The 27,201-nt window shown below is 40.8% G+C and overlaps 2 protein-coding genes across 3 annotated transcripts in view; one reads left to right on the top strand and one right to left on the bottom strand.

The window, feature by feature from the left end:
- Positions 1-27,201, bottom strand: part of ANAPC10 (anaphase promoting complex subunit 10) — a 406,696-nt gene that overhangs the window by 185,551 nt on the left and 193,944 nt on the right. The window lies entirely within an intron of this gene.
- HHIP (hedgehog interacting protein) overlaps positions 1-27,201 on the top strand; it is a 97,251-nt gene that overhangs the window by 43,900 nt on the left and 26,150 nt on the right. For both annotated transcript variants that reach the window (XM_074991911.1, XM_074991912.1), the window contains exons 5-8: positions 15,876-16,027; positions 17,100-17,273; positions 20,761-20,904; positions 24,019-24,140. In XM_074991911.1, the coding sequence (XP_074848012.1) occupies positions 15,876-16,027; positions 17,100-17,273; positions 20,761-20,904; positions 24,019-24,140 (592 nt within the window). The remainder of the gene's footprint in view (positions 1-15,875; positions 16,028-17,099; positions 17,274-20,760; positions 20,905-24,018; positions 24,141-27,201) is intronic.

Genomic DNA, 27,201 nt, shown 5'->3' with positions numbered 1-27,201 from the left:
ATGTACTCAGGAACTGTTCATTTAGGAAATCTGACTCCAAAAGGACTTTGTTTTGTAAGAAGAAAAACCTTATATGCATTGACTGAAAAATATTGCTTCAAGTTAAAAGGTGTAGGTAGGACGTACTTACTCTAATAAAGTAATTGCTTATTAATGATCTCCATCTCCACAAAAATGCTTCACAGTCAAAACAGCAATTTGTAATATATAATGGAAAAATTAAAAAAATAAATACCACTCAGAAATATATAATACTAAAATAAACAAGACAAACGTAATTCAGACAATTCCTTAAGAAGTGCATCACATACAGAATCCAATCGGGCCTGCCACTGCAAATGCATGGTTCCTCGATGAGACAGACTAGCTGGCACTGCCATCAAAAGGAGCTGATATCAGGGAAGGTGCAGTAAACTGAGATCTGGTTCCTTAGGTAAAACCATTTAAGACTCTATATGTCAGCAAAGCAGATCTGTAATTTACTGACTTCTCTTTTGGCAGTAAGTATGCAGAATTAAAGTGGTCTAGATTTTCAAAGTTAGAGGGGTACAGTTTTATGCATACGTCTATGCTCACCTGATTACTTGGGAGGGAGCGGGTGGACAAGATTTGTGTGCAATGAACATAAGCCAAGGTGCGTTTGCCTAATATTGAAAATTCAATACTTTATGTTTAAAAAGGTCTCACTTGACAGTAAATGTCTTTATACAATTATGCATTAACTGCGAATGAAGGAACTGCTTTGTTGACAGCTTAAAGCAGAGGGAATCAATATAGTCAAGCTTTGTGTGCTTTGAGGGGTTTGATGGCATTTATTGCCAAAGAGCAGGGAGTAAATTCCATCAAAGATGAACTTGGTAGGAACAACATTCTAATCATCTTCAACACCTGCTTCTGCATCATAAGTGCAGTCAAGGACAACTTTGGATGTTTTCACAGAGTACACGCTGCCAGGCACAGAATTTACTCATGCCCATCTGCCAAAATTTTCAGCTGGACTGGGTTCAGCTCGAGCTACTTCTCACACATGCAAACCCCTTCAAACAATCTTCCAAGCAGATGAAAGTTTAAACAGAATCCATCAGTTAAAATATATACAACATCATGCCATTAGCACAAGTGCTGTTTTACCCCATGGTTTTCAGCAATCCTACTCAAGAACAATATTGCACATATTAAACAACATGGGGGAAGAAAGGATGAAATCTGTGCAACATAGTGCAAGGCAAGAACCTAGGTATGGACTTCAATTGTCCACCTTGATTTTTTGGATCCTGTCTTAAGAAAACCACTGCAGTAGTATTTAGCCATTGTCAGGAGAGACGAAAACTGCTGACAGATCTACAACAGCCAAGATAAAAATCACTGACATAAATTATCATAATCAGATGAACACTGATCACTCTGGCAATCTGTAGCATGAGCTGGCTTGAAACTAGGTTGTGATTGGTCTGATTGCTTGACAGCTTTGAAACATTTTGGCTGTGTCTACACTACAAAAATGACTTTAAAGTTGCTTACTTTGAAGTACAACTTTGAAGCTGAGTGTCTACACACACCCTACTTCGAAGTAGGGCACTACTCCATTCCTGGGAATGGAGTAAGGACTTCGAAATTGGACTCCCAAATCCCAATGGAGTTAACTTCGAAGTAAGGGAAAAATGTGTGTAGACTCTCTGCTGGCTACTTCGAAGTACTGCCTAACTTCAAAGTTAACGTCGAAATTAGTTCCTAGTATAGATACACCCTTTGAGTGCCCAGCCTATCACCTTTCTCCATAGCCTTCCCCAAAAAGAAACGTTAAGCAAAACTGGTTTGTAACCAGAGAGGTTAGCGGCTTAAAAGGAAGTTCTCTTGAGAAAAAGCGGAATTCTCACTAATCAGAGAGCTTAGAACCTTTCCCTCTCCATGCAAGGTCATTCATTTTTCTCATTACTAAGTGGGAACCATCTCTCCTGAAGCTTTTCAAGTTGGTGAGGACATGAGTGGAAAAACAAAGATCCTTTCCACTGATGGTTGGTTTCAAGGACAAGAGCTGAGTAGCTCTAGCATTGTTAAAAACAGATGAAATTCATCACAGACCAAGAATAGACACAGAAAACTCTGATCCAAATGATGTATCATCAAGATGTGCATGACCCTGATGATTTTGATGAACTGATTTTCCAAAGAAGTTTGAGACTAAAGGAAGCAATTTTTCCATTCTGTGCAAATGCTTGAGAACATGAGATGTCAAAAATTTTCCTTTTCCCAAAGAGACAAATAGCTGAATTTTTGAAATTTGTCGTGATAAAAATCTGAACATTTTGAATTGGGTCACTTAAAACACTTCGTGTACATCTGACCTTTTTGTTGTTCATTTTTCCTTTTTTATTATGTTTCAAAACAAAAAGTTATTTCAAGTTGAAAGCAAACGTTTGCAGTCCAAAACTTCCCACAGAAAGTTTCAGTTGCGATGAACTACCATATTTAACTAAAACATTTATTTTAAAAATTCATGACTGGCTCTAGTTGAGATATTGCCCTGGTCATTCACTGATGATTGTCTCAGGATGAATGCAAATTCCACTCTGATAAATCTTCAGCCAGGCAAACACACCCCTTTAGTTTTCCATATCAATGCTATGCCTCAGCCCTTCACCACCATGTACAAAGCTATATTTGCATTCTCAGAAGGAAACATACTTTTCATTCACACATTTTAAAGCCAAACCCAAATGGAATTAGTTTTCTGGATGGACATTTCCTGCATGTCTGCAATTCTCAGCTCTGCTGTGGATTTCCATCCTTCTGCTGGTATACACATATTCTGAGTGACTAAGAACAAACTGCAAGTTCTACACCATCCTGCTTTTTCCATTTGGTATATTTCATAAAAATACTTATGTCTCCAAATTAACAGCTAACAGTTTAAGTAGAGCTAGAGCTGTGTGCATAGTTCATAGCAAATAATTTACCTGATGAATTTGGCTCTGCCTCTGCTCCAAAAATATTCAGGAGCAAACCAAGATTTCTTTGGATTTATACTTCATTTGATTTGACTTGATAATTTAGGTGCATTTTTCAATCTGTTGGCCGAATACAAATAATTTGGACTATTTGAAATCTAAGCTACTCATTAACTGCGTAAGTCATTCTTTCTGTTCTCTGGTTGGATGTAACAATCAAGATGAGATTGGAGAACTTACTGGGCTTTAAAATATCAAATGGAAACAAATGTTTAAGGAGAATTAGCATGTAATTTCTTTTCTTTCTGGACCATACGTCTCTTGCACAAGGCATCATCATTCTTACAAATACGGGGGTACCATAAGATTTATTGGTTTAAATTTGTCTCATCATATTCACATAAAATAATTGATGTGCATATATAACTCTAGCAACAAAAGGTGTAGTCAGCCATTCTGGCTTGTTTAAGTCACTCTGTGCCAGGGCTGAGGCTCATACTGTTGCACCTGATGTACCACGATATCTCATAAAACATGAACCTTCCAGTGCAAACTCTCCCATTTATAAGTTCAAAATTCACCACTAAGCACAGCTTTCTGCAAGTATTTGGGGAAATAAAATCATTCAAATGTTTTTGTAAAGCAATCACAAAAGAGGCACATAAAAACAAAAATAAAATAATGCGTGAATATACTGAATTATTTTATTCCCATTGGTCCAGTGCTCAATAAAATCAATCCCATTGTTTGTTATGACAAAACGATGAGGAGTACAAATACTGTGGACTCTTTGGAATGAAAATTCTGATTATGTCAAGCATTTGGCAGATCATCCATTGAAAAACCACTAACATATGTAATTGAAATCTGCTTTGGAGATGTGTGTCACATCCTTATCAAAACTATGCTGAATGCCTGATGCTAAATATAGGCAGAAATATGCTTCTCCAAGCCTCCAATTTTCTGAAGTCCAAAAGTTCTTTAGATGTTCAGGAATGAACTGGTATTCCATTTATCTCTAGGGTATGTGCACGCATTCCTCAGCTGGTGAAAACGTATAGTTTTTCCATATTTCTGTCTATCTGTAGCTGGGCTAAGACTGTTAAGTGTGTGTCCCTCATCTTCACTGAGAAGGCAGGATTATAATTTGACTACTTGGAACAACTACAGTTACGGTTTCATATGCTTTCCCATTCCAGCCCTCATTTTCAGTCATCTTTCAGCTTTTAACTTTCAAACTTTTTTTTTTAAGTGTAAGTGTTTTTGAGAAAAAGTAACAAAATAGCAAAAGCAATCAAATTTCACTAATTATAGTTGAAGATTTACAACATTTTTGAACAGCTTTAATGCCAAAATGCTTGGAGGGGCAGGTCGGGGGGAAGGGAATGGGAAACAGCAGAAATCTGGCACAGAAATAGCCCCAGTTGAGGAGTGCTTCTGTTCCAGCAGAAATTAGTATTGGTTTGACTGAATGAAGACCCATTGAAATTACACTTTTCTATAAACAGCAAATTTTCAACAATGACAATGCTAAGTGTATAAAGTGTGCAGTTTAAACCAAGCAATGCTGTACGTGCATGATGGCCTAGTACATCTTTGTACTGAAAAAAAAATTCAGTGATACTGCATGATCAATGAGGAGTCTCTACTCCATTCTCTGCAGTTCTTGTAATGTGTATTATTAAAATGTGAATTGTGTGACATGCATTTATGAGATACTATGTCACTCTGGCACTGTTTATTTCCTCATTCATTGCACAGTTTGCCTTATTCATATTACCTACCTAGCCTAAAAACAATATCTAAGAACGGAGAACCTATCCAAATGGAAATCTTTAAGCCTTTTCCTGGCTGTTTTATCCATCCCCACAAAGAATATTTAAATGAATTCCCCGTAAACACACACTTCCTTGCAGACAGAAAGGCCAAGTGGCTGATTTGAAACCAAAGAGGAGATGCAGAAGAGCTCATAAGACAGGCTAGTGCAATATCCAGAAAATTACATGATCACCCTTCTCATCTACATTTCACTTGAAAGCGGTTATTCCTCAATACCTAGCATTGCAACATTCTGTACAAATTAACTTTCTGTTTTTAATTTACTCACAGATGATCATTGTTGTTATTCTGTGGGGGATTATACTCCTAAATTTCCATATAAAATGGTCATGGTAACACAGCATGAATTTGCTTTCAATTAGTGGAATGCAGAGTTTGTTATAGGTTGGTCCATTTTACATAAGCACTGTCAAACTTGCCGTGTGTCCCCACACACTACACTTCTCTTTTCTCCTCTCTCAGAAGAAAAAGGCTTTAAAATAGAACAGATTTCGAAGTCTTACGGGCTTCGTGTTTACATACATGACAATTTGTTGTTTTTAACAGCTTGGGGAGATCTTTGCACTGCAGTAAGATTTTTTTTAAATTGGTACATGTTTATTTTTGTAGGTGTAATAGAAGCTGTGATGATCTGTTGAAATATTACGCTGTTTAAAATCAAAAATTTATGCTGATTGATGACAAAGTTTATTGAAGTTGTTGACATTTTCTTCCTACTGGAAACAATGTTTTTTGGAAAAAATGAAATTTAAAAATAGCATAAATGACAGGTAGTGATGTGTCTTGAATACATGGCTAATGACTAAAGAATGAGAAAACAACAGCTGTGAGGACCACAGTCAACTTGCATCACTGATAGACTAAATGAATTTCATAAATGGTTTAAAATTATACTGTTTGGCTGCGTCTACACGTGCACGCTACTTCGAAGTAGCGGCAGTAACTTCGAAATAGCGCCCGTCACGTCTACACGTGTTGGGCGCTATTTCGAAGTTGAAATCGACGTTAGGCGGCGAGACGTCGAAGTCGCTAACCCCATGAGCGGATGGGAATAGCGCCCTACTTCGACGTTCAACATCGAAGTAGGGACGTGTAGACGATCCGCGTCCCGCAACATCGAAATAGCGGGGTCCTCCATGGCGGCCATCAGCTGGGGGGTTGAGAGATACTCTCTCTCCAGCCCTTGCGGGGCTCTGTGGTCACCGTGGGCAGCAGCCCTTAGCCCAGGGCTTCTGGCTGCTGCTGCTGCAGCTGGGGGGTCCGTGCTGCATATACAGGGTCTGCAACTAGTTGTTGGCTCTGTGTATCTTGAACTGTTTAATGAAAGTGTGTCTGGGAGGGGCCCTTTAAGGGAGCGACTTGCTGTTGAGTCCGCCCCGTGACCCTGTCTGCAGCTGTGCCTGGCTCCCTTATTTCGATGTGTGCTACTGTGCCGTGTAGACGTTCCCTCGCTGTGCCTATTTCGATGTGGTGCCGCGCAACGTCGATGTTGAACATCGACGTTGCCAGCCCTGGAGGACGTGTAGACGTTATTCATCGAAATAGCCTATTTCGATGTCGCAACATCGAAATAAGCTATTTCGAAGTTGGGTGCACGTGTAGACGTAGCCTTTGTGTCCCAATAGAGGAAAAAAAGCTAGAAATAATATTAAATGTAGCCCAGAGAAATATTTCCTTTTGGGGTTGAAAGGGATAATCTTTGAAAGTGTAAAATCAAAGTTTATTATGACTGAAAAGTAATTAATAGTCTTTTATTGAAGTGTCCCTGCACTGATTAATGTTAATATAATCAGCCTGCTTCTCAGACCACTTTTCTCACTTCCACCCTTCACAATATTGTAAAGGGATATTATAAACAGAGTGGCACGATATCCATTCAGCCCATGGAGATGGAAAAGTCCTATTCAATCATTTGACCCAAACTCCTTGCCAATGTATGGTTGTCCCTAAGTTTTGTAGTGCTTACTGAAGTCAAGTTTTACAAACCAAATTCACTGGGTTTCCATGACCTGCCTTGGTTGATCAATTCCACAGCAGAATAGATCTCAGTTTCAGGCTGCACAAAGACAGTGGACAATTGATGGTGGTGAAGTACTGGGAAGTTGAAGTATAGGAAAGCAGAATTTCCAAAAAGTGTGGCTAGAAAGTAGGAGGGGGCAGCATATTAGGGAGCATATTCATTGCCTTCCCACAGTGGTTGTACTACTGAGGCACTCAGTTGGGGCTTGTGAAATTTAAAGCTGCCATTCCCTGAAAGAAAACCCCACCACCTGCTTGTCCCATGTGATGAGCACTGCCTACAGTTGAAGGGGCCAGTATGGTGCAGGAAAAAGTGTGTAATTCACATATTCTTGAACCAACTTTAGTAAATGCAGTGGTTATCTGACCTTTGTTGTGAACGTCACTTATCCAGTTCTGACTCCCACTGTTTTCTATTATTCCAGTTCTTCTAAAGTAGAACAGTACCTGAAATTTCCCTGTCCAGAGGCAGACCTAACATGGGCTCACTGCCACCTCCTGTCAATCACACTCCCAGTCAAATCTCTCTCTGCCCAGAACCTCTTAATTATTGGCTGGTTTTGGCAAATCTAAAACTTTTAACTGCTTCCAACCAATAAGTGGGAGCTTTGTTAAAGCAGGACTTAACTAGGGGAGTGTGAAGGAGGCAATCTGTGGGTTTGTGTTATTTGGTTTCTGGATTTGTAAATTTCATATACTTTCTTTAGGAGGACTGGAAGAAAGCATTGTATTGTCAGGGGACCAGGATTGCCATTTGGATTAAGTTAAAGAATTGCCCAGAAGAACAGCAAAATCTGGAATAGAGGAATTTTTAAAAAATACAGAGGACTAGGACTAGAAGTGAGAGGTCCAGCATTTAGTGACTGATTTCCACAAAGGACTGTGAAGGTAAGGAAAAGAAAGAACAAGTTGTAAATCAAGGGCATATGAAAGTTTTTGTTCTTGCATTAATTAAAATCAGAAGAAAAATGGGAACAAGTGGGATCATTTTTAATCTACTAGTGATATCTGAGGATCCTGAGAACCCAGTCTACATACTAAGCTCACCAAAAATCTCTTCGCTATTAGCATAACTATGATGCATAAAATACATATAGAACACGCCTGCTAAATAGAATATATTCCTATAAACACTCATATTCCTCAATAATTCCAAAAATAGCTTCCCTCAAACTTCCTGCACAATTGTTCTCATATAACATGTTATTGTCATTCACCTTTCCATTGGTCTAACTGCTGGCTTTAGGGGCTCGTTTACTACATTTTTGTTTGCAGGAATTTTGGGAAAGAAACCTGTAAAATGGTGCCTGAGCTGCACAATTCAATGTGTATGTGTAGGTGTGACATTAGAAGAAAAAATATGGCCTGCACTGGAGGAATAGTGACAGTTTTGCATGTGTTCAGATAGCACAAAATAACCCATTCAGACAGAGAAACATCTCAGTGGCTTGCTATACTTTCTACAAATTATAGAATTACAGATAGGAATCACATCAATCACAACATGCATTATGGATCCCAGAAGCTGTTGAATGGCACACAGCAGTACACCCAGTTTATATGAGGAAGTTGAAAACTACAGCATTCCAGTGAATTCCCCTCTCCAAATATTCATACTGCTCTCATCACAATGGTATCTGAGTGACTGCAGAGGAAACTTTTGAAAAGCAGTCTGTAAATTATCAGCATTGGATTTTAGCTGACAGCTGAACTAACATTTCTCCTGCTTTGTGGCTGGTTCATTTGGGTTGTTAATGTCTCTGGAGCAAATGCTGTCCTTACATAAATGCCCAAATAACTTGCGCTGGCTTCCATGGTGACAAGTATCAGAGGGGTAGCTGAGTTAGTCTGTGTCTTCAAAAACAACAAGAAGTGCTGTGGCACCTTATAGACTAACAGATATACTGGAGCATAAACTTTCAGGGGCAAAGAAAGCTTATGGTTTAAAATATCTGTTAGTCTATGGGATGCCACAGGACTTCTTGTTGGCTTCCATGGGGTTTTCATATGTGTATCTGAGGCCAAAATATACCCCTGGACATACTTTTAATAATATTGGAAGTTGAAAGATGTCATCAGGAGAAACTGAAGAGAGCGGAAAGCAACCTAAAGAAGGAAACATTCTCAACTAGTGTGTACAAAGAGTTTATCTGGAACTATAGAGCACAACTTAGCAACCCAATCGCAGATTCCCGACAAAAGGCATCATATTATAAACAAGGAAAAAGCATAATGATGCTTGGTGACTGCTAAATACTGAAGGCTCACAGCTACACATCTTTCTTGCCGACTCACACAGTCTGAGTGGAACTGCCCAGAAGCGCTGTCCCTGTCTAAAGCCTCTGGGGTGCTGAGAGGCATATTGAGAGAAGTGACCCTTGTTGCGGCTGCAGATCAGGGATAGCTAATAGCTGAACCTATGAAGCAGAGCCCTTCCCAGACATACCTGCCATCTGAAGCTGCGCTACCAACACAGACGGCCTTTTCTAGTTTGCAGCTACATTATGACTGCCAGATACAGAGTTCTGAGGAAACTGGAGAGCTCCCTGCATCCTCTCCTACCACTGTATTTGGACTGGCAATAAACTGGATCAGAGAGAAGGCACGAAGAAACAAGCAGCTGTTTAAGAAATATTCCCTGATACATTAATAGTTCAAGCCCTGAGCCTCTCTTTCTCTGAGACAGACACTTTGGAAGTAAATGAAAACTCAGTGTTGCAGCCATACAGATCTCATCTTCTGAGATCAAGCAAAGTCAGAGAAACTGAAAGAATTAAAAAAAAAATCAAAGGCTGAACAGGATTTATACTGCTCTAAAAATGAATACCTTTATTGGACACATTCATTTTACCAGAACCCACCAAAACAGTGTCTTGGCACATGAAACGTACAGTGAGGACAGATGCAGAAACAGCCCCAAGTGTATGGAGGTTTTTGCAGTGCAACAGGAGAATGGAAATAGCAGTTTGGTGGTGGAGTCTAATATACTCACTACGCACAATCATGCTATAGGCGTAATTGTTTCTCCTTATGGTAAATGTCATAACTTACAAGTCTTCTTTCTGTCAGAGGCCCCTTCAATGCAAATGTACAGATATTTAGGAAAAAAACCAAAGTTATTTATTTTGGATTATTGATAGGACAGGATTTGTGTTCTGAATATCTGGATCCTTTATGTAGTATCTTCCAATCTCCTTTCCTACCAATTCATGGCTTTCTCTCTCTCTCCTATTGTTTGCCATCTCTTTCCTGACCTTTCACTGGAAGGCTCACCATTTCCTCTGTATTTTGAAGGAGGAAAATAAGGTTGTGGAAGGCAGTGTATGCCCATGCAGTAATCTTTCTGCTAGGTCCCACTGACAGTATTCAAATTCACTTCACATGCTAGAACAGCATGTCTACAAAATTTGTGAGAGATGCTGATTTAGTTGTGACCAGGCAGAGAATCTGATGCTGATACTGAACCCTACAATATCATTCAATAAGGCAAGGCGATTCAAGCAGGAAGAGGCTCTGTTGAGATTTCCAAGGGAAATTGGGGGTTCCTAATTAATTTTTCCCTAACTTCAGAGGATGAGTGAAGCTGTTGGCTTTTCTTATATTAACTGTAACCTTTTATCCTTACTTATTGGTACAAACTCCATTAGCTAGTGGGAAGCGGGTTGCAAAAAGTCACAGGCTATATCCTAATAACAGCTTTCAGATTACCAAAATCATACTTAATATACTTTACAGAAAGCCCCCAAAATCAAACATATGATCATGCAGATATGTAATGGAACTTACAACATGAGAAACAGACTAAATGAAAAGAAACTACCTGAAGAGATTACACAGAATAGCCTGTATAGCAGTATGTTCAAATAAATATTGTAAAAATATAGAGTAATATTTTTATATATATATAATATTTATATATATAATATTGAGTAATATATTGACTCAATAAATATATTGAGTCTGTTCTGGTATGGCTATGGTCTGAAGAAGTGGGTCTGTCCCACAAAAGCTCACCTAATAAACTATTTTGCTAGTCTTTAAAGTGCTACTTAACTGCTTTTTGTTTTGATATTGTAAAAAGTTACTGCAGAAGTGATTTCATACTGTGAGTCAAAATATTTTCAAAATATTTGGACACACACGTATACACACACCCTTTTCTTTAAGTGAAAAGATGCTATTAATTACCAAGTTAAATTTGAATAGTCCAGAACACATCTTTATTTTACCTCACTCAAATCAAATTGGACTATGAAATGCTTTTCAAAGGAAACATTTGTAGCTTTATGACTGGAATTGTTGACAATTAGACTAGACAAAGCGCTTGAAAATATAGGAGTCCAATTTTGCATGTGGTAGGAAAAAGGATTAGATGATATGGGTTAAGAGTTACAGCGGTCACCCTTAAAACCTCACATTTCACCTCAGTTAAATAGATTGACATTGTTACTCAAAAACTCTTCTCCGTCTGTGTCTTCTCACAGGTGATAGCTACTGACTTGAAACAAAAATACTTTTTTACTGATCTTTTAACTGTTCACAGTACTGCTGAAGCAACACAGTTGAAGTCAATGGAGTTACTCCAGTTTAGCCTGGGTACAAATGAATTAAGAATCTAGCCTGCAAATCTAGATTCAAAATATTGGAGAATGACTTATCAATTTCCAGACAAATTTACATTAAGATGGCATTACCTGATTAGGAATTTAGGAATTAAAAAACCATTACAGGGATGCTGTAGTTTACCTAAAATGGGCATCATAAGCCCATGAAATTTCAAATTATGGTAACACTTAAAAGAAATCCAAATATATTCTATAAGATAAGGAACATAGACAGCTTAACTGTGTCTGTAGTGACATTACACAATTACCATGTTTTATCATAAAATTATTTAATGTGTGGTCCAAGATTAAAACTGAACTAATTTGAACATTTCCCCTCTCTACAGCATCACTGTATTCAACCCCCATAAGGATTATCAAGTACTCCTTGGCTGAAGCAAAGGTGCTGGCACAATATTTCATATTGATAGAAAAAAGAATTTTTAAAATAAATGTGGTGCTGGTGAAAAGTGACCAATCACCAACTAAAGGAGCGCTCAATCAGTCTCCAGGACTGCACAGAAAGTGGCAGTCCCAGCTTCCTTGCTCTCTTTGGCCGGTATGTTTCACCTTAGTTTGGTATGCCTCAAAGGCATGAGAGAATAGTTTCAAATTTCACGGACTCTATGCTGAGACTGCCAAGAAAGGTGCCAATGGCTAATACGTGAAAATACTTTCTGAGGTTCACACAAACTTGTGTGTGTCATTCAGATTTTGGTGGAGATTAGCGGCAGTCTAGGGGTGATTCAGAAAATTAGCCTGTTTTTGGAAAGTATAGCTGCAAGTTATCTCAAAGATGACTACGAAAGAAAAAGTTAATTCTTTTCTTAGAAAACTTGAGGCCTTGGGGGGAAAAAAAAAAATCAGCAAGACTAGATTACTCTGATTTGCAGCATCAAATGAACTCCCTACAGATATTTTATTTGGTATTCTACAAACAAAACAACAAAAACTGGTTTATACCACTGCAAAAATGGTATCCTGACCTGTACAATAAATATGGTTTCAAAAGATGCAGGACTTAGAGAAACTACCAAATTTGAAAAATAAGTTGCAACAATTAATGCAGGTTCATGTTCATTAGTGGCATGGCTGAGACTCTTGCAGAGTACTTGCTTTCCAAAGCCAGGGAAAGCAAATACTTAATTCAACTTGTTGAGTCAAGTGATGTCTCTGGTGCTGCAGGGGCTCCAGCGTTTCAGAAAGGCATTTATTAAGGTTCTGTTGAAGGTGACTTACTAATTTGTGAGGTTGGGACAGGACAAACAGGAGACTGCTCATCTAAGACAATCAACATTTTCCACATTCACTGCCATCTTTGGAAATATTGCCAAGCCAATGGCAAATAAGAATAGTAGTCTGGTTGCATGGGTGCAAAACATCACACATAGTGCCTCATAGCTTCAGTGTTTCTTTCATATGCCAGCAATTTCTAGCTGCTAAGAAAATGCCAGGAAACCTGTATCAACTCCTTCATGAAGCTGTTAAAGTAGTGAACTTCGTTAAAAGCTCTCCATTCCATTTTCTGTCTGTCCTCTTCTGTGACGATCTTGCATCAACAACTTATCTTTCACACTGAGGGGAGACGGCTTTCATAAGATAAAATGCGAAACAGAATCTTCAAATTAGGAAAAGGATGATCAACTATCTCCCCTTGCTGATGTCCTCAATAATTTACCATGGCTGTGGCGGCGATAGCCCCTTCCTTTCAGAAGGGGCATGGTAATGAGGGATTTTGGAAGATGCTAATGAGGCACTTCCATAAATATGCAGGGGACTCATTAGCATAATAGCAGCTGCACACAATTTGCAAGTGCCGCTTTAAAATCGCATGCCGCCCGTGTAGATGGGGGCCTTTTGAAAGGACTCCCAGACTTTGAAAGCCCCTTCTTCCTATGTGGTTTTAGGAAGAAGGGGCTTTCAGAATCGGGGGGTCCTTTCAAACAGCCCCCGTCTACATGGGCAGCGTGCATTTTGAAAGCAGCACTTTCGAATCACTCATGGCCGTCATGCTTATGAGACACTGCATATTTATGGCAGCGCCTCATTAGCATCTTCCAAAATCCCTCATTACCATGCCCCTTCCAAAAGGAGGGGGCTAGTGTGGCCACAGCCCATGGGTGCTAGGCTTCATGTGAGTTTCCATCTTTGAGCATCTAAATGAGCTGATTCTTCTCTCCAAAGGAAGAACAGGAGTGTCTGTCTACACACAACAGCATGGACTCATGCATCAGGAAACTTGGAAATTTACATCCTGTAATTTTAAAAATCAGATTAGCTTCCTGTTTCAGACATTATGGGTGCGTCTACACTTGCCTTCCTCTTTCGAAAGAGGTGTGCAAATGAGGTGAGTCAAATGCAAATGAGGTATAAATTTGCATATTTGGCACCTCATTTGCCTATTCTAATTTCAAACCTTTATTTAATGGGAAGAAGGATTCTTTCGAAGATGGGGTTTACTTTCGAAAGAGCAGCATCCGCACTGGCTATCGTCTTTCAAAAGAAGCTCTTTTGAAATTAGAATAGGCAAATGAGGTGCCACATATGCAAATATATACCTCATTTGCATGCCTTTTTCAAAAGAGGAATGCACGTGTAGATGCACCCTGTCAAGCTGGTCAAGATTGACAAGACTCTGGTCAAAACTCTCAGGAACTCAAATCAACATCTAAAATAAATTCAGACCCAGGTGCAGTAGGTAGTCCATCATGTCCAACGATGACGTCTTGAGCTTGCACAGGCTCATAGGTTGTGGACTTGCATGTGGCTGAGGAGTCCAAGCTTTGAACGGCATGGGCGTTCACAGTGGGGGCAAGGGAATTGTCCTGGCTCTGTTTGTGCAGCTGCTGCTGTTGCTTTCTTCCTCTCACGAGCATCAATCAAACATACGCGTCGCTGCTCTTCAAAGTTGTCATGCGTGTGTCATACATGACCCAGCTGCAGGACTATGGATTACTAACACCATTATCTCTGATGCAGGTAACTCAGTAGCATTGACTAGGCCACTGCAAGACAAAGTAGCAGATGTCTCTGCTGACATCTTTCTCTAGGAAAAGAGCTCAGCTGGTTTTGGCTTCCTCTCAAAAAGGGGTATGCAGTTTTAGTGGTACAAACTACAAAAAGTCTCATCCTATTTTCACCCTCATTTCTCTAAGTCAGGTTTCTCTTCAGTGGTTGTGATATGAACAAAGTATCAGAATCATCTCTCATTTGAAAATACATTTAAACTGCATTTTTCCAAATGAGGCCTCATGTTGAACATACCCACCAGCCAAGAAAGGCTCATCCGTAACAATGAATTGCATGTATTTTTGGAAGACTTCTCTCTCCTTTTAATTCATAACTTCATATTCATTTATCACAGGTGTGGTTATGGTTACAAAGAAATTTCCCTGCATTTGAATGGCGGTAATAGTCTTGAGGGAAGAAGATCAAAAAGTATTTCTTAATCTGCAAAGGAGATTACCAGCTCTGAAAGTCTAAGGAATCCTATCCTCAGCTACCAAATAGCCATGATATAAGCAGACACATATGAATTGAATTTGAACCATTGATTAAAATATTCTGTTCATTTATGTGCTCTTCTACAACTGGGTAAAACAAATCTCTATGTTGTCTTTTTATTTAAATACAGCAAAATGAAATTTTTGACATGGTAAAATGACATTTTTAGAAATCAGAAGATTAAATTGCCATCTATTTAAGTACACTGGTATTTGCATTGTCACAGTATATTATATAGGCTTGATGCATAACATATAACTGTACAAATCTAGGTAGTAATCATAACAAGAAAAGTTGTTTGGGGATTTTCTATTTTCATTTTTAAGAATAACAAAAACCTTTCCATTGAAGGGCCACATGTAAAACTATGGTTTCTGTGCAGACAGACCGAGGTTGCTTATTACCTACAGTACGCTAGCTATGATGAACAGACCACCATAGTTGTGACAACTAATGTAGCTGCCTCCAGGGTAAAACAAAGGTTTACATATTACACAAGCAATTTAACTGTTTTCTAAACATATTGCCAAGACAGTGGGAGTTGGCAGACAGCACTGTGTTTTAGATTTTGGATACTTGGATTAGAAGTGGCTGCTGATTACAGACCTTTTTATTTGTCTTCTACGAACTACAAGCAGCCTAGTAACCCAGAAAAGAATTCTTCACAGCACTTAAACTTGTCTTCATGGTTTCCTAAAGATTACATACACAAATCACTCCATAAAAGTGGTAGAACAGTCTTGTGCATAGATAACTACGCAAGACAATTGTCTTGTTCTAACTCTTAAAGAGTAGCTGAAAGTGAAATGTTTTATAATCCTTTTTGTGCAGTAGTCAGGGAAGAAAGAAAAGAGTTTGTGCAAAGATTATCCATAAGAAAGACTTTTTTGGGGTTTCTGCTGAAACACAATAAAGAACATAATTAACTTCACAATTCTTTGTGTTTTTCATTTGGCCGCAGGGAGGAGATGAAAGAGGACTGTTAAGCCTTGCATTCCATCCCAATTATAAGAAAAATGGAAAGCTGTATGCGTCGTATACCACCAACCAAGAACGGTGGGCCATTGGCCCTCATGACCACATCCTTAGGGTTGTGGAGTACACAGTATCCAGGTACAATTAAAAGTCTAAAAGTCAAAAAACTGTTCATATCAGTTCTTTCTTTGGTATTCCTTATTTTTAAAATTAACTGTAACATTTATGATAGGTATATTTAGGTACTTTCAGGAAGTACCACTTGATTAATTTCAAGCAATAGTTTTGGAACAACAGTGAGCATATTGCCTCATTCTGTTTTTAATACACTTTCAAATTTCATTTTTATTACAGTTGGTCCCAAAATATCCTGTGTAATATCTTTTGTGACATAGCAATTTCAGAGAAATTGTTTGATGTTTTACTATAGAGTTATAATAGCTGCTCTGCCATTTGACTGAATTTGTTTATTATTAAAAATAAGAAATTAAGAATGTCATGTAGCTGATCAGTGGCTGCTAGAAGCAGATATCTCCAGTGAGGGGATACTAGATGCAGGGCCACTGGGGGTAGGGGGAATGGGCAGTGAACCCCAGGCCTGGCATTTCAAAGGGCCCTGGAGCCACAGCCACTGCCACTTTGTCACCAGTGATGGCTGGCACTCTGGACCCCCTTAAACTGCTGCAGCAGCATTGCTCTGGCTGTCCACAGGTGTCAGGGAGTGGAGCCCCCACCCCTTCCTCTCTTGGCCCTGCCCCTTCCAGGCACAGAGCCAGGACCCCTCTCCCAACTTGGCATGTGGCATGTGTCAGCACCACTAGCTAGATGGTGAGACCCCTGGATTACTACAGAGAATTCTTTTTCAGGTGTATGGTTGGTGGGTCTTGCCCACGTACAGCTCTAACTGTAACATATTTGGAGTTGAAAAGAAAAGGCACAAGAATATTCCCCTGGGTCAGACTGGCAGAGAGCAGGGGAGGGAGAGCACAGATCACTTACAGGTTAAGTGAATATAAATAGTAGATTCTCTTTAATCTTTAAATCATGATTTGAGGACTTCAGTAACTCAGCTAAAAGTTAGGGGTCTATCACAGGAACGGGCAGTTGAGGTTCTGTGGCCTGCAATGCACAGGAGGTCAGACTAAATGATCATGGTGATCCCTTCTGACATTTGAGTCTAAGCATCTATTTTTATATCTTTATACCACAGGAAAAATCCACACCAGGCTGATATGAGAACAGCGAGGGTGTTGCTAGAAGTAGCAGAACTACACCGAAAGCATCTAGGAGGACAGCTTCTGTTTGGTCCAGATGGCTTCTTATACATTTTCCTTGGTGATGGAATGATCACTCTAGACGATATGGAGGAGATGGATGGTTTAAGGTACAAAACTTACAAATGGATAGGTTACTTTTTCTTAGTTATTTGTTTTCTGCCTTTCAGCAATAATTAGGGTCAGACATCTGCATCCTGCGGTGTTGTGACCAGTCAGAACAAACAGTGAAGGACAAACATGAATCTCTTTACTCAGGCTACTAGGCATCACTGTCTTCACCGCTATTTTGACAGCAGTAACAGTTGGAGCTCCAGGACCCTTTGAAATGCTGGACCCCAGGGCAACTGCCCCATTTGTCCCCCCGTCCCTCCCACTGGAAAGTCTGAGAGCAGGGCATCACACCCTGCACATGGAATGTCCTCCCTCACCCACCCATAAGGCCAGCCCTCATTACAGAGTCTCTTGCGCCTGGCTGCCTCCTGATTTCTGCCACAGCTGGTGCCTCACTCCCTTGCCATCCACCACTAAGTAATGTGTCCTCCAGAAGTGTGCATTTAAAAAAATAATACATTAATTTGTTTTCTGGTTAATCACATGTGTTAACTGCAATTAATTGACAGCCTTAATCTAATCATGTCAAAAGGCTCCCTCTCCTAAATGACTTTTGCCCCCAAACAGGCCAATTTGAAGTAGCAAATGGGCTATAATAAAGGTTACAGACACATAATGGCTACGTCTACACATGAAGCCTACATCGAAGTAGCCTATTTCGATGAATAACATCTACACGTCCTCCAGGGCTGGCAACGTCGATGTTCAACATCGACGTTGCGCAGCACCACATCGAAATAGGCTCTGCGAGGGAACGTCTACACGCCAAAGTAGCACACATCGAAATAAGGGTGCCAGGCACAGCTGCAGACAGGGTCACAGGGCAGACTCAACAGCAAGCCGCTCCCTTAAAGGGCCCCTCCCGGACACAGGTGCACTAAACAACACAAGATACACAGAGCCGACAACTGGTTGCAGACCCTGTGCATGCAGCATGGATCCCCAGCTGCAGCAGCAGCAGCCAGAAGCCCTGGGCTAAGGGCTGCTGCACATGGTGACCATAGAGCCCCGCAGGGCTGAAGAGGGAGCGTCTCTCAACCCCTCAGCTGATGGCCGCCATGGCGGACCCCACTATTTCGAAGTTGCGGGACACGCAACGACTACACGGTCCCTACTTCGACGTTCAACGTCGAAGTAGGGTGCTATTCCCATCCCCTCATGGGGTTAGCGGCTTCGACGTCTCGCCGCCTAACGTCGATGTTAACATCGAAATAGCGCTCAACACGTGTAGCCGTGACGGGCGCTATTTCGAAGTTAGTGCCGCTACTTCGAAGTAGCGTGCACATGTAGACACGGCTAATGAGGTAAATCACATCCCTGCATCATACAGAAAAACATTCAGGCCAAGTCTACCATAGATTTGAAAGTCAATTTCCGATGCACAATTCTAGCTATGGCAGTTGAATAACTAGAATCGATGTACTGGAAATTGACTTTTGCGACTGTCTTCACTAAGGAACGCCAACGGGAGAAATGCTCCCGTTGACCTAACTTAATCCTCACAATATCAAGGAGTACAGGGGTCACCTGCTGACTCTAGACTGATCAGTTTCATGCTGCTTTACCAGATGTGCAAAATCAAACTCCAGGTTGTCTTCATGGAAGCGTAGACAAACCCTCAGAGAGCAAATGAAAAAATCCTATTTCAGGTGCTGCTCCAACAGCTTTGTCCATCTGCTTGTCCCTGTTTGATTGTGGTAAACTATGCTTGGCATAACACTCACTTGTCATTTAGAATAAGGAGACCAGGTGGAGAGATCTTCTGTCATCTGGACCGTGTCTACACTAGCACCCCCCCTTTTGAAAGGGGAATGCCAATGAGACACATCAGGATATGCTAACGAGGTGCTGCAATGAATATGCAGTGCCTCATTAGCATAATGGTGGCTGAGGCACTTTGAAAGTGCCACTTTAGATTGCACGTGGCTCATCTAGATGGGGTCCTTTTCAAATGGACCCCGCAGAGGTTGAAATCCCCTTATTCCTATTTGGTTATAGGAATTAGGGGATTTCAACCTCTGAGAGGTCCTTTTGAAAAGGGCCCTGTGTAGATGAGCCACGTGCGATCGAAAGTGACACTTTCGAAGTGCCGCGGCTGCCCTTGTGCTAATGAGGCACCGCATATTCATTGCAGCACCTCGTTAGCATATCCCGATGTGTCTCATTAGCATCCCCCTTTTGAGGGGGGGTGCTAGTATAGACATAGCCTAACTGATAAGAGATGGGGCTCTCAAAGGCTTGGTCATCTCTGACAGACAAGCAGATGTTCCAAAAGCTGCAGAACAAGCATATCTTCAGTGGCAAGACTTAGGAATAATTCCAACATTTTATTGTAAATGCATATGCATTAATGGAGACTGAAACAGACTGACAATTGGATATGGGGCAGGCCAGAAAAGCAATTCATTTAAACATTTAGTCAATGCATGCTTTTGCAAAGAGGTTTTGATAGTATAATACAGAATATCCTTTTCCAAGCTCTATCATGGATGTTATGAGAAAATGTGTTTGCCTTATCCTATTCTCTGGCATAAAAAAAATCTTGTTCACTATTAATATCAGCCTTTCCCATGAAAGCTCCATTCAGAGTGTGAATGTGGCTTATTTTTACATAAGCCTCAGATAACCTTTGGAATACATTGCCATTACATATAATCCCTGAATCCAAGAACAAGGATTTAAACCCATATTAAATATACAAACACACATTGTATGGCTATATAATGAATATATCCACAGTTACCTAAGATAGGATGAAACATAAAAGGGACGTTTCGGGGCTTAAACCAATTTCTCCTACTGACCAGTTGTTTCGTAAAGAAATACTAAACGTAATCCTGCCACAGACAGGCTAATGAACTAGACAAACCATTGATCAGATCAGGGATGGCAGTCTCAATGGCTGTGTCTACACTAGTAAGTTCTTTCGGAAAATCAGGTCCTTTTTCAAAAGAACATGTGGAACAGCTACACACAAAATGCAATTTCAATCCAAAAAAAAAAAAATCAGAAGAATGGGGCTCTTCTTCTCCTGGATCAGGCAAAGAGCCTTCTTTCAAAAGGGTCTTGTGGAGGGGGCGGCGGGGGGAAGCACTTGTAGATGCTCTGCAGGCCCTTCTTTCAAAAGAGCAGTCTTCATGGCACTGAATTTTTTGATTCCTGGCCCATTCTTTCGAAAGAGCGGGGACCCTATGGATTCTCTTTATCAAAAGAGCAGATTGATTTCTCTATCTGCTTTTTTGTGTGTTGACACGATCTTTTGAAAGAATTTTTTCTGGATGATCTCTTCCAGAAGAACTTCTTTCAAAGGATCATTGTAGTGTAGACACAGCCGATGACTCTTATGTTCCTTTAAAGTAACCCACGTATGGCTCAGTGACATAGGTGGTTCCCTTTATTGCCTTATTTTAGTCCTTTATAGGTGAAATATAGCAGCAGAAATACTTTTTAAAAATAATTTATGTTATCCTCCAACTTTCTCAGTGATTTTACAGGTTCTGTATTACGCCTGGACGTAGATACTGATTTGTGCAATGTTCCTTATTCCATACCACGGAGCAACCCACATTTTAACAGCACCAATCAACCTCCTGAAATTTTTGCACATGGACTTCACAATCCAGGCAGGTAAGTAGTTATATTTATTTGCCACTGATGGGAAGCAGATATTGTTGTAATCTACGTGCTTCTTAGGCTTGCTAATTCTAGGATCCATTCTTCTCACAGATGTTTTATACATGTTTCTATAGAAACCAATAGGAGCAACAGAAATCAGAGAACAAATATATGCCCACAGGGTTAGAGCTTAGCACACTCATAAAAATGGAAGGAATATGTCACAGCATCTTGACTAGCACCCTTTGTGAAACTGGGCTTTTGCAACAAATCAGTCAGGCCAGATTGGGACCAGAGTTTTGGAGTTAGATTTCGTACTGAGTAGTACAATTTACTTTTTTTTTTTTGTAAGCAGGTCAATCATTTCTCTATTATAAAATTGGAAAAATGGTAATGGGATACAGGAACTCTTCAGAGAGCTATTTCAAATGACTACAAATTGTTGCCAGCTACTGTATTTTTAATAGCATCCCTTAAATGGTGATGTGTATTCAATGTTTAGCAGATGCATGGCTCAATAAGAAAAAAACATCAGAAACATATGACACTAATTCACACCCTCAGAGACCCCAATGAATAGTGTTATAGAAGCTGAGCTACAGGATCTTTTTTCCCTTAGAGGTAGTTGCTTCTTAACGGAGATGCAGGCACATTCATAAGATACTACAGGTTAAACCTCTCTAGTCCAGCACTCTCAGGACCTGACAGATGCCAAACAAGAGAATTTGCCAGACCACAGGTGATCAATATTGTCTACCAGCATTACCAACACTTCCACTTTCACTAATTTCAGGGTAAATTACTGCTCAATAACAGCACAGAACACAGAACTGGGACTGGTGGCTGTAAACAAAGTTACTGGGACCACAGGAAACAGTCACACCCAGGATAAGTGGTCATCCATCTAACTAAAATCATGCTGGATTACGGATGTTGCCAGATAAGAGTGTGCCGGACTAGAGAGGTTCAAATTATATAAGGAAGTTTGCAATGCTGCTGCCCATGGTTTATCTAGCCCGAGCAAATAAAGTGAAGTGCCTTTTTCCAGAGCACTTAATACATTTTTAGAAAGGAAAAAGGAGGAATGCATTCGTGTCCATATGTCTATTTTCAGAATATGGAAAATTTGCTGTGGTGTTTCACCTTGATCTAAATATTAGTTTAAAATGGCTCAGTGGTAGCAATGTCTAGATGACTATGCATGCAGATAAAATGCAGGAACTTAAATTCCCAGGTCTGTCAGATATTTACGCTGTGTTCTTGGGCAAATCAACTAGCTATGCCCCAGGTTCCCTATCTGAAAAGGGAGATGGTAATTGTGGAGAGGGAGAAAGGGTATAAACATTAATGTTTGTAGATGAAGACATAAAGCACTAGATACATGCTTAGTATTATTTAAGAATCTTTCAATACACCTTTCGGTAAACAAGTGAGTTAAGATATTGTGTAGTAGGAAATATTTCACACAGTTTGATAGCAATAATTCTAGTCATCGGAAATCAGCTAACAAAGCCATAACCAAGCTGCTTAAAGCCCTCAGAAGTTTGTACAGGTTTCTCACAGTTCAAAAATATATTTGGTTTAAAAAAAAAACATAACATTTTCATCCAGTAAGTCATCTTTTGAAGTGGCAGAAACAAAAGTATTTTTAAAATCATGCAAGAGACATCTGTTAGCTTTATGAAAGAAAAGAGAACTAAATTAGCCACTCCAACTTAAAATGAGGTTTAGAGCAACACAGTTCCAAATAGCTGAGAGGTTTAAAAAGTGAAACTTTTTCTTAATTGAGAAAAAAAGGCAACTAGAAAACAAATGGAAACATCTGGTGCAATCTAAACAATAACAAAGAGCAGAGGGATTCACATAATTTGTATTTCAGCAACTAGGGTTGGCAGTGTTAAAGGGAAAGTCTGTGCTACAGCCTATGTCAATATAATTTATGTCACTTGGGGGAGTAAAAGGGACCGAACTCAGGGCAATGGAAGTTTCACACTGCCCACACCGGCACTGTGTTGGCAGGAGATGCACAGCTTCCACTTTTCGCCTAAGTGGAGCGATGCTGCCAATGGGAGAGCATTCTTCCACATGCATAGCATGTCTTCAGCAGATGTGCTACAGTGGTGCATTTGCATCAAGGAAGCAATATCAGTGTAATGCTGGAGCATAGAATTTCCCCTTAACATTTAAGGTCATGCTTTGAAAAACAAGAAATTCAATTTGGTAAGAAAAGGAGTTGTTCTTTGTTTCCTTTCCATGGAGCAGCACTGCTGTATAGTAAGAATCAAGTTGCAAAGATTTAAGAACAGCCACACTGGGTCAGACCAAAGATCCATCTAAACCCAGGATTCTGTCTTCTGACAGTGGCCAATGCCAGATGCCCCAGAGGGAGTGAAAAGAAGAGGTAATCAAGTCATCCCGCTCCTGTCATCCATTTCCAGCCTCTGATAAACAGGCTAAGGACACCATTCCTTCCCATCCTTGCTAGCAGGCACTGATGGACATAACCTCCGTGAAGTTAGCTAGTTCTTTTTTGAACTGTTAAAGTCCAGGTCTTCACCATACCATCTGGCAAGGAGTTCCACAGGCCTACCCTGTGCTGCGTGAAGAAAAACTTCCTAGTTTTAAACCTGCCACCCATTAATTTAATTTGGTCACCCTTAGTTGTCATGTTCTTTGCTTCCTTTCTGTGGGCCAGCACTGCTGTGTAATAAGAATCAAGTTACGATCAGTGAGTCTTACAGAATTTAAGTACCAGTCATTTTAAACATTATTGAGCAGAGCCCTGTTCTTGGTGATGAATAGGGGGAACGTCTATCCATGCTACAGAATATACCCAGAGGCATGAAGGGTTTTTGTTTCTGCAATTTTATTATTTGGAGGGGGAGGGGAAGCAATTATACAAAAATATGAATGTTGTTTTATGTACACAATCATACTTTCTCTGTGATGTGAGCACAGTGATTAATATGCCACAAAAATAAAAGGACTGCAAAGACCATAGTCCTCCAAAATTTGACTCTTTAGTCTATCAGTGGAGAAATAAAAGACCACAATAAGTACACTTAGCTTTTCCTCCTTTCAAATCATCTCTTTTACGACTTTTCTAACATGCTTTTTGATGCACAGATGTGCCGTGGATCGTCACCCAACAGACGTAAATATTAATTTAACAATCCTTTGCTCAGACTCGAATGGAAAGAATAGATCTTCTGCAAGAATCTTGCAAATAGTAAAGGGAAAAGACTATGGTAAGTTTTATCCGGTATAAAGCTTTTATGAAAAACAGCTTTTGAAAAGTCTATGGAATAATAAGGAAGATGGTAGTATTGCCATATTATGGTGCATTGCCAGAGGAATATAGTGGGGAGAACAGACAAAAAGGAATATTGTAAATTTAACAGGAAACCAAAGATAGATATAAAGTACAAGAAAACAAAGGAAGTGACTGACATCTGTTGCAATATGTGTTTGTTACCACAAATTTCGGAAATTTTTTATTAAAGATCAGGAAGTGATTAAAATGTACTAGCATGTAGCCTCTTAAGACACAGAATTTAAGTGTTAGGCAACGTACTTCTTGTAATGGAAACTAAATGAAAGCTACAGCAACAGAACGCAACTGTGATGGGGTATTTACCTCCCATACTAGCTCAGGAGTCAATAATGGAACTGGGAGGGTGCCAATTAACCACATAGGCCTCAGCTGAGGTGAATTAGGTGGTCTATGAATGAATATGGAGCTGAGCAGAGATGAATAGGTGGGGTTATAGTGTAAAACCAGGAAACTGGCAGCAAAAAGGGGCTGCAGTGAGGAAGTCTGTGGCCACTCTTTGGTCACTGGGAAGGGAAGGAAAGAAAACTAAACTGAGGGCATGTGGGGAGGGGAGGGGACAAAAACGCTCAGAAAAAAGACAGCAAGTTTAAGAAAGTGCACCCCTTGGCTGATGAGAGGGTCCCTGAGCTGGAACCCAAAGTAAAAGCAATGAGAAGTCCTGCGGCACCTTATAGACTAACATATTTTTGGAGCATAAGCTTTCATGAGCAAAGACCCACTTCATCAGATGCATGTAGTGGAGATTCCAGAGGTCCAATTATACAGGCTTATGAAAAGAAGGGAGTCCCAGTAAAGAGGAAGGCCTGAGTTGATGAGGTCAATTCAGTCAGGGAGGATGTGGTGTGAACACCAAGAGAGGAGAAACTGCTTTTGTAGTTGGACAGCCACTCCCAGTGTCTGTTCAATCCTTGATTGATGGTGTCAAATTTGCAAATGAATTGTAGCTCTGCAGTTTCTCTTTGCAGTCTCTTTTTGAAGGATGGCTACTTTTAAATCTGTTACTGAGTGCCCAGAGAGTTTGAACTGTTTTCTTACAGGTTTTTGTATGTTACCATGCCTGATATCTGGTTTTTGTCCATTTACTCTTTTATGTAGAGACTGATCCTGAAGTAGAGGGCCAACCTGAGTTCCCCTGCCAGCCACTGGGGTGAACAGACATACCAATGTAATTGGGACTGTCATCATATTTAACTCTTTGTCCTACATCCCAATCGATATACAATCAGGACACTATTTATTCCAATATAGTAGGGTTGCAAAGCATCTGGCTAGTGCAGGGCTGGCAGGCTCCCTATCCACATCTACACAGCTCCCTGGAAGTGATGACCCAACCTTATGGCTCTTTGGCATAGGGGCAACCGTGGGGGCTCTGTGGGCCATCCACACGATGAGTGCTGGCTCCACTGCTCCTGTTGGCTGTGAACCCTTGCCAATGGGAGCTGTGGGGCCTAGCTGCACCTTTATGTGGGACTCAGAGGAAGGTGTCACCACTTCTGGGGAACCATCTGAGGTAAACCCGGCTCAGTACCCAGCCCCCCACAATGCAACGCCCAGTCTTAAGTACCCAAACTCTCTCCTGGAGCTGGTACCCCAAACCCTCTTCCATACCCAACTCTCTGACCTAGACTTGAGATCGCCCTTGATGTGGTAGCCAGAGTCAGGTCCTTGCTCCTCCAGCCTGCATCAGAAGCCAAGCTGGGGTCATGCACCTCTGACTCACAGCTTGCAACAGGGTCCAGGCCCATGCACCTTCTCACAGCTTCCTAGGGCTACGTGCCCCCTTCCACGTGACTCTGATGGGGGCTGAGAGTCTGTGTCTCCCCCTGCCCATATTGTGATATTTTATTATTGCAATTTGGCTACCCTACCAGCCAGTGAGACACCCTCTTGGCAGTGGATGGGATGACTGGCGGATACAGTATGTATGCAGGACTTATAAATGGGAAGGGAAGGACTATAATGACCTGGCAGGAGGGCCAAGCCATAGAAAGAGAGCAGCAGAGAGAGAAGCAGGCTCACTGATGGGGGTGGGAGGGAAAGAATACAGTTGACATTTCAAAGGGGCCCAGAGCTCCAGCTGCTGCCAAAGTAGCAGCAGAGATGGCTGGAGTTCCAGGCTCTTTTGAAATGCCGTCGAGCACTGTGCTGCCACTCTGCGTGCAGCTCTGAGGGAGCTGTGGGGCCAGAGGTGGTGGGGCTGACTCCCTTAAGCCCCATCCCTGCTGCCTGTACTGTCACTCCCCTTTCCGTGGCAGGGAGCCAGGCCCCCTCCCACCCTGTCTCTGGGCCCGCGGCCATTGTTGGTGCCTCTGGAGGAAAGCAGCAGGGCAAGCACATGAGTGGCAGAAGATGGTAAGAGACCTGGAAAGAACTAAACCCCAAAGGAGCCAGGAGGTGCCATAGCAGTGAGTGGGCCCCATTACGACAACCAAATAGGGAAATGTTGAACACTGTTTAAATTTCAATACAAAAATGTCCAGTTTAGATATGAGCAACAAATATTACTTCAAAGTCATAACATGGCATTCAGTACATCAGGAAACTTGGATTTCAAAGAAATGTACATAATCTCATAGTACCAACTACCAATATTGCTAAATAATTCTCTGTATGATACATAATGTTAAAGTCTGATGCCTGCTGAGGACATTTGCAGGTTTAGACAATCCATATGACCACAGCTCAGACCAATCTTCTGCCTACATTGAACATTTACCAGCTTCTAAATTAATTATAGTAAAGTATGGTAAAGTTCAAAACAACATCACTTATATGGTTTCAAGAACTGACCTAATTTCATGGGACATAAGCCATTAGGGCTGTGGCCACACTAGCCCCTCCTTTTGGAGGGGCTATGGTAATGTGGCACTTCGGATGATGCTAAGGAGGCACTGCCATGAATGTGCAGCACCTCATTAGCATAATGGCAGCCGCGCACGCTTCGAAACTGCCGGTTTTGAAGAACATGCTGCCCA

This window comes from Carettochelys insculpta, chromosome 4 (assembly GCF_033958435.1).
Source record: "Carettochelys insculpta isolate YL-2023 chromosome 4, ASM3395843v1, whole genome shotgun sequence".
Classification (NCBI taxonomy): domain Eukaryota; kingdom Metazoa; phylum Chordata; order Testudines; family Carettochelyidae; genus Carettochelys; species Carettochelys insculpta.
This window is presented reverse-complemented; position numbering and strand designations above follow the sequence as displayed.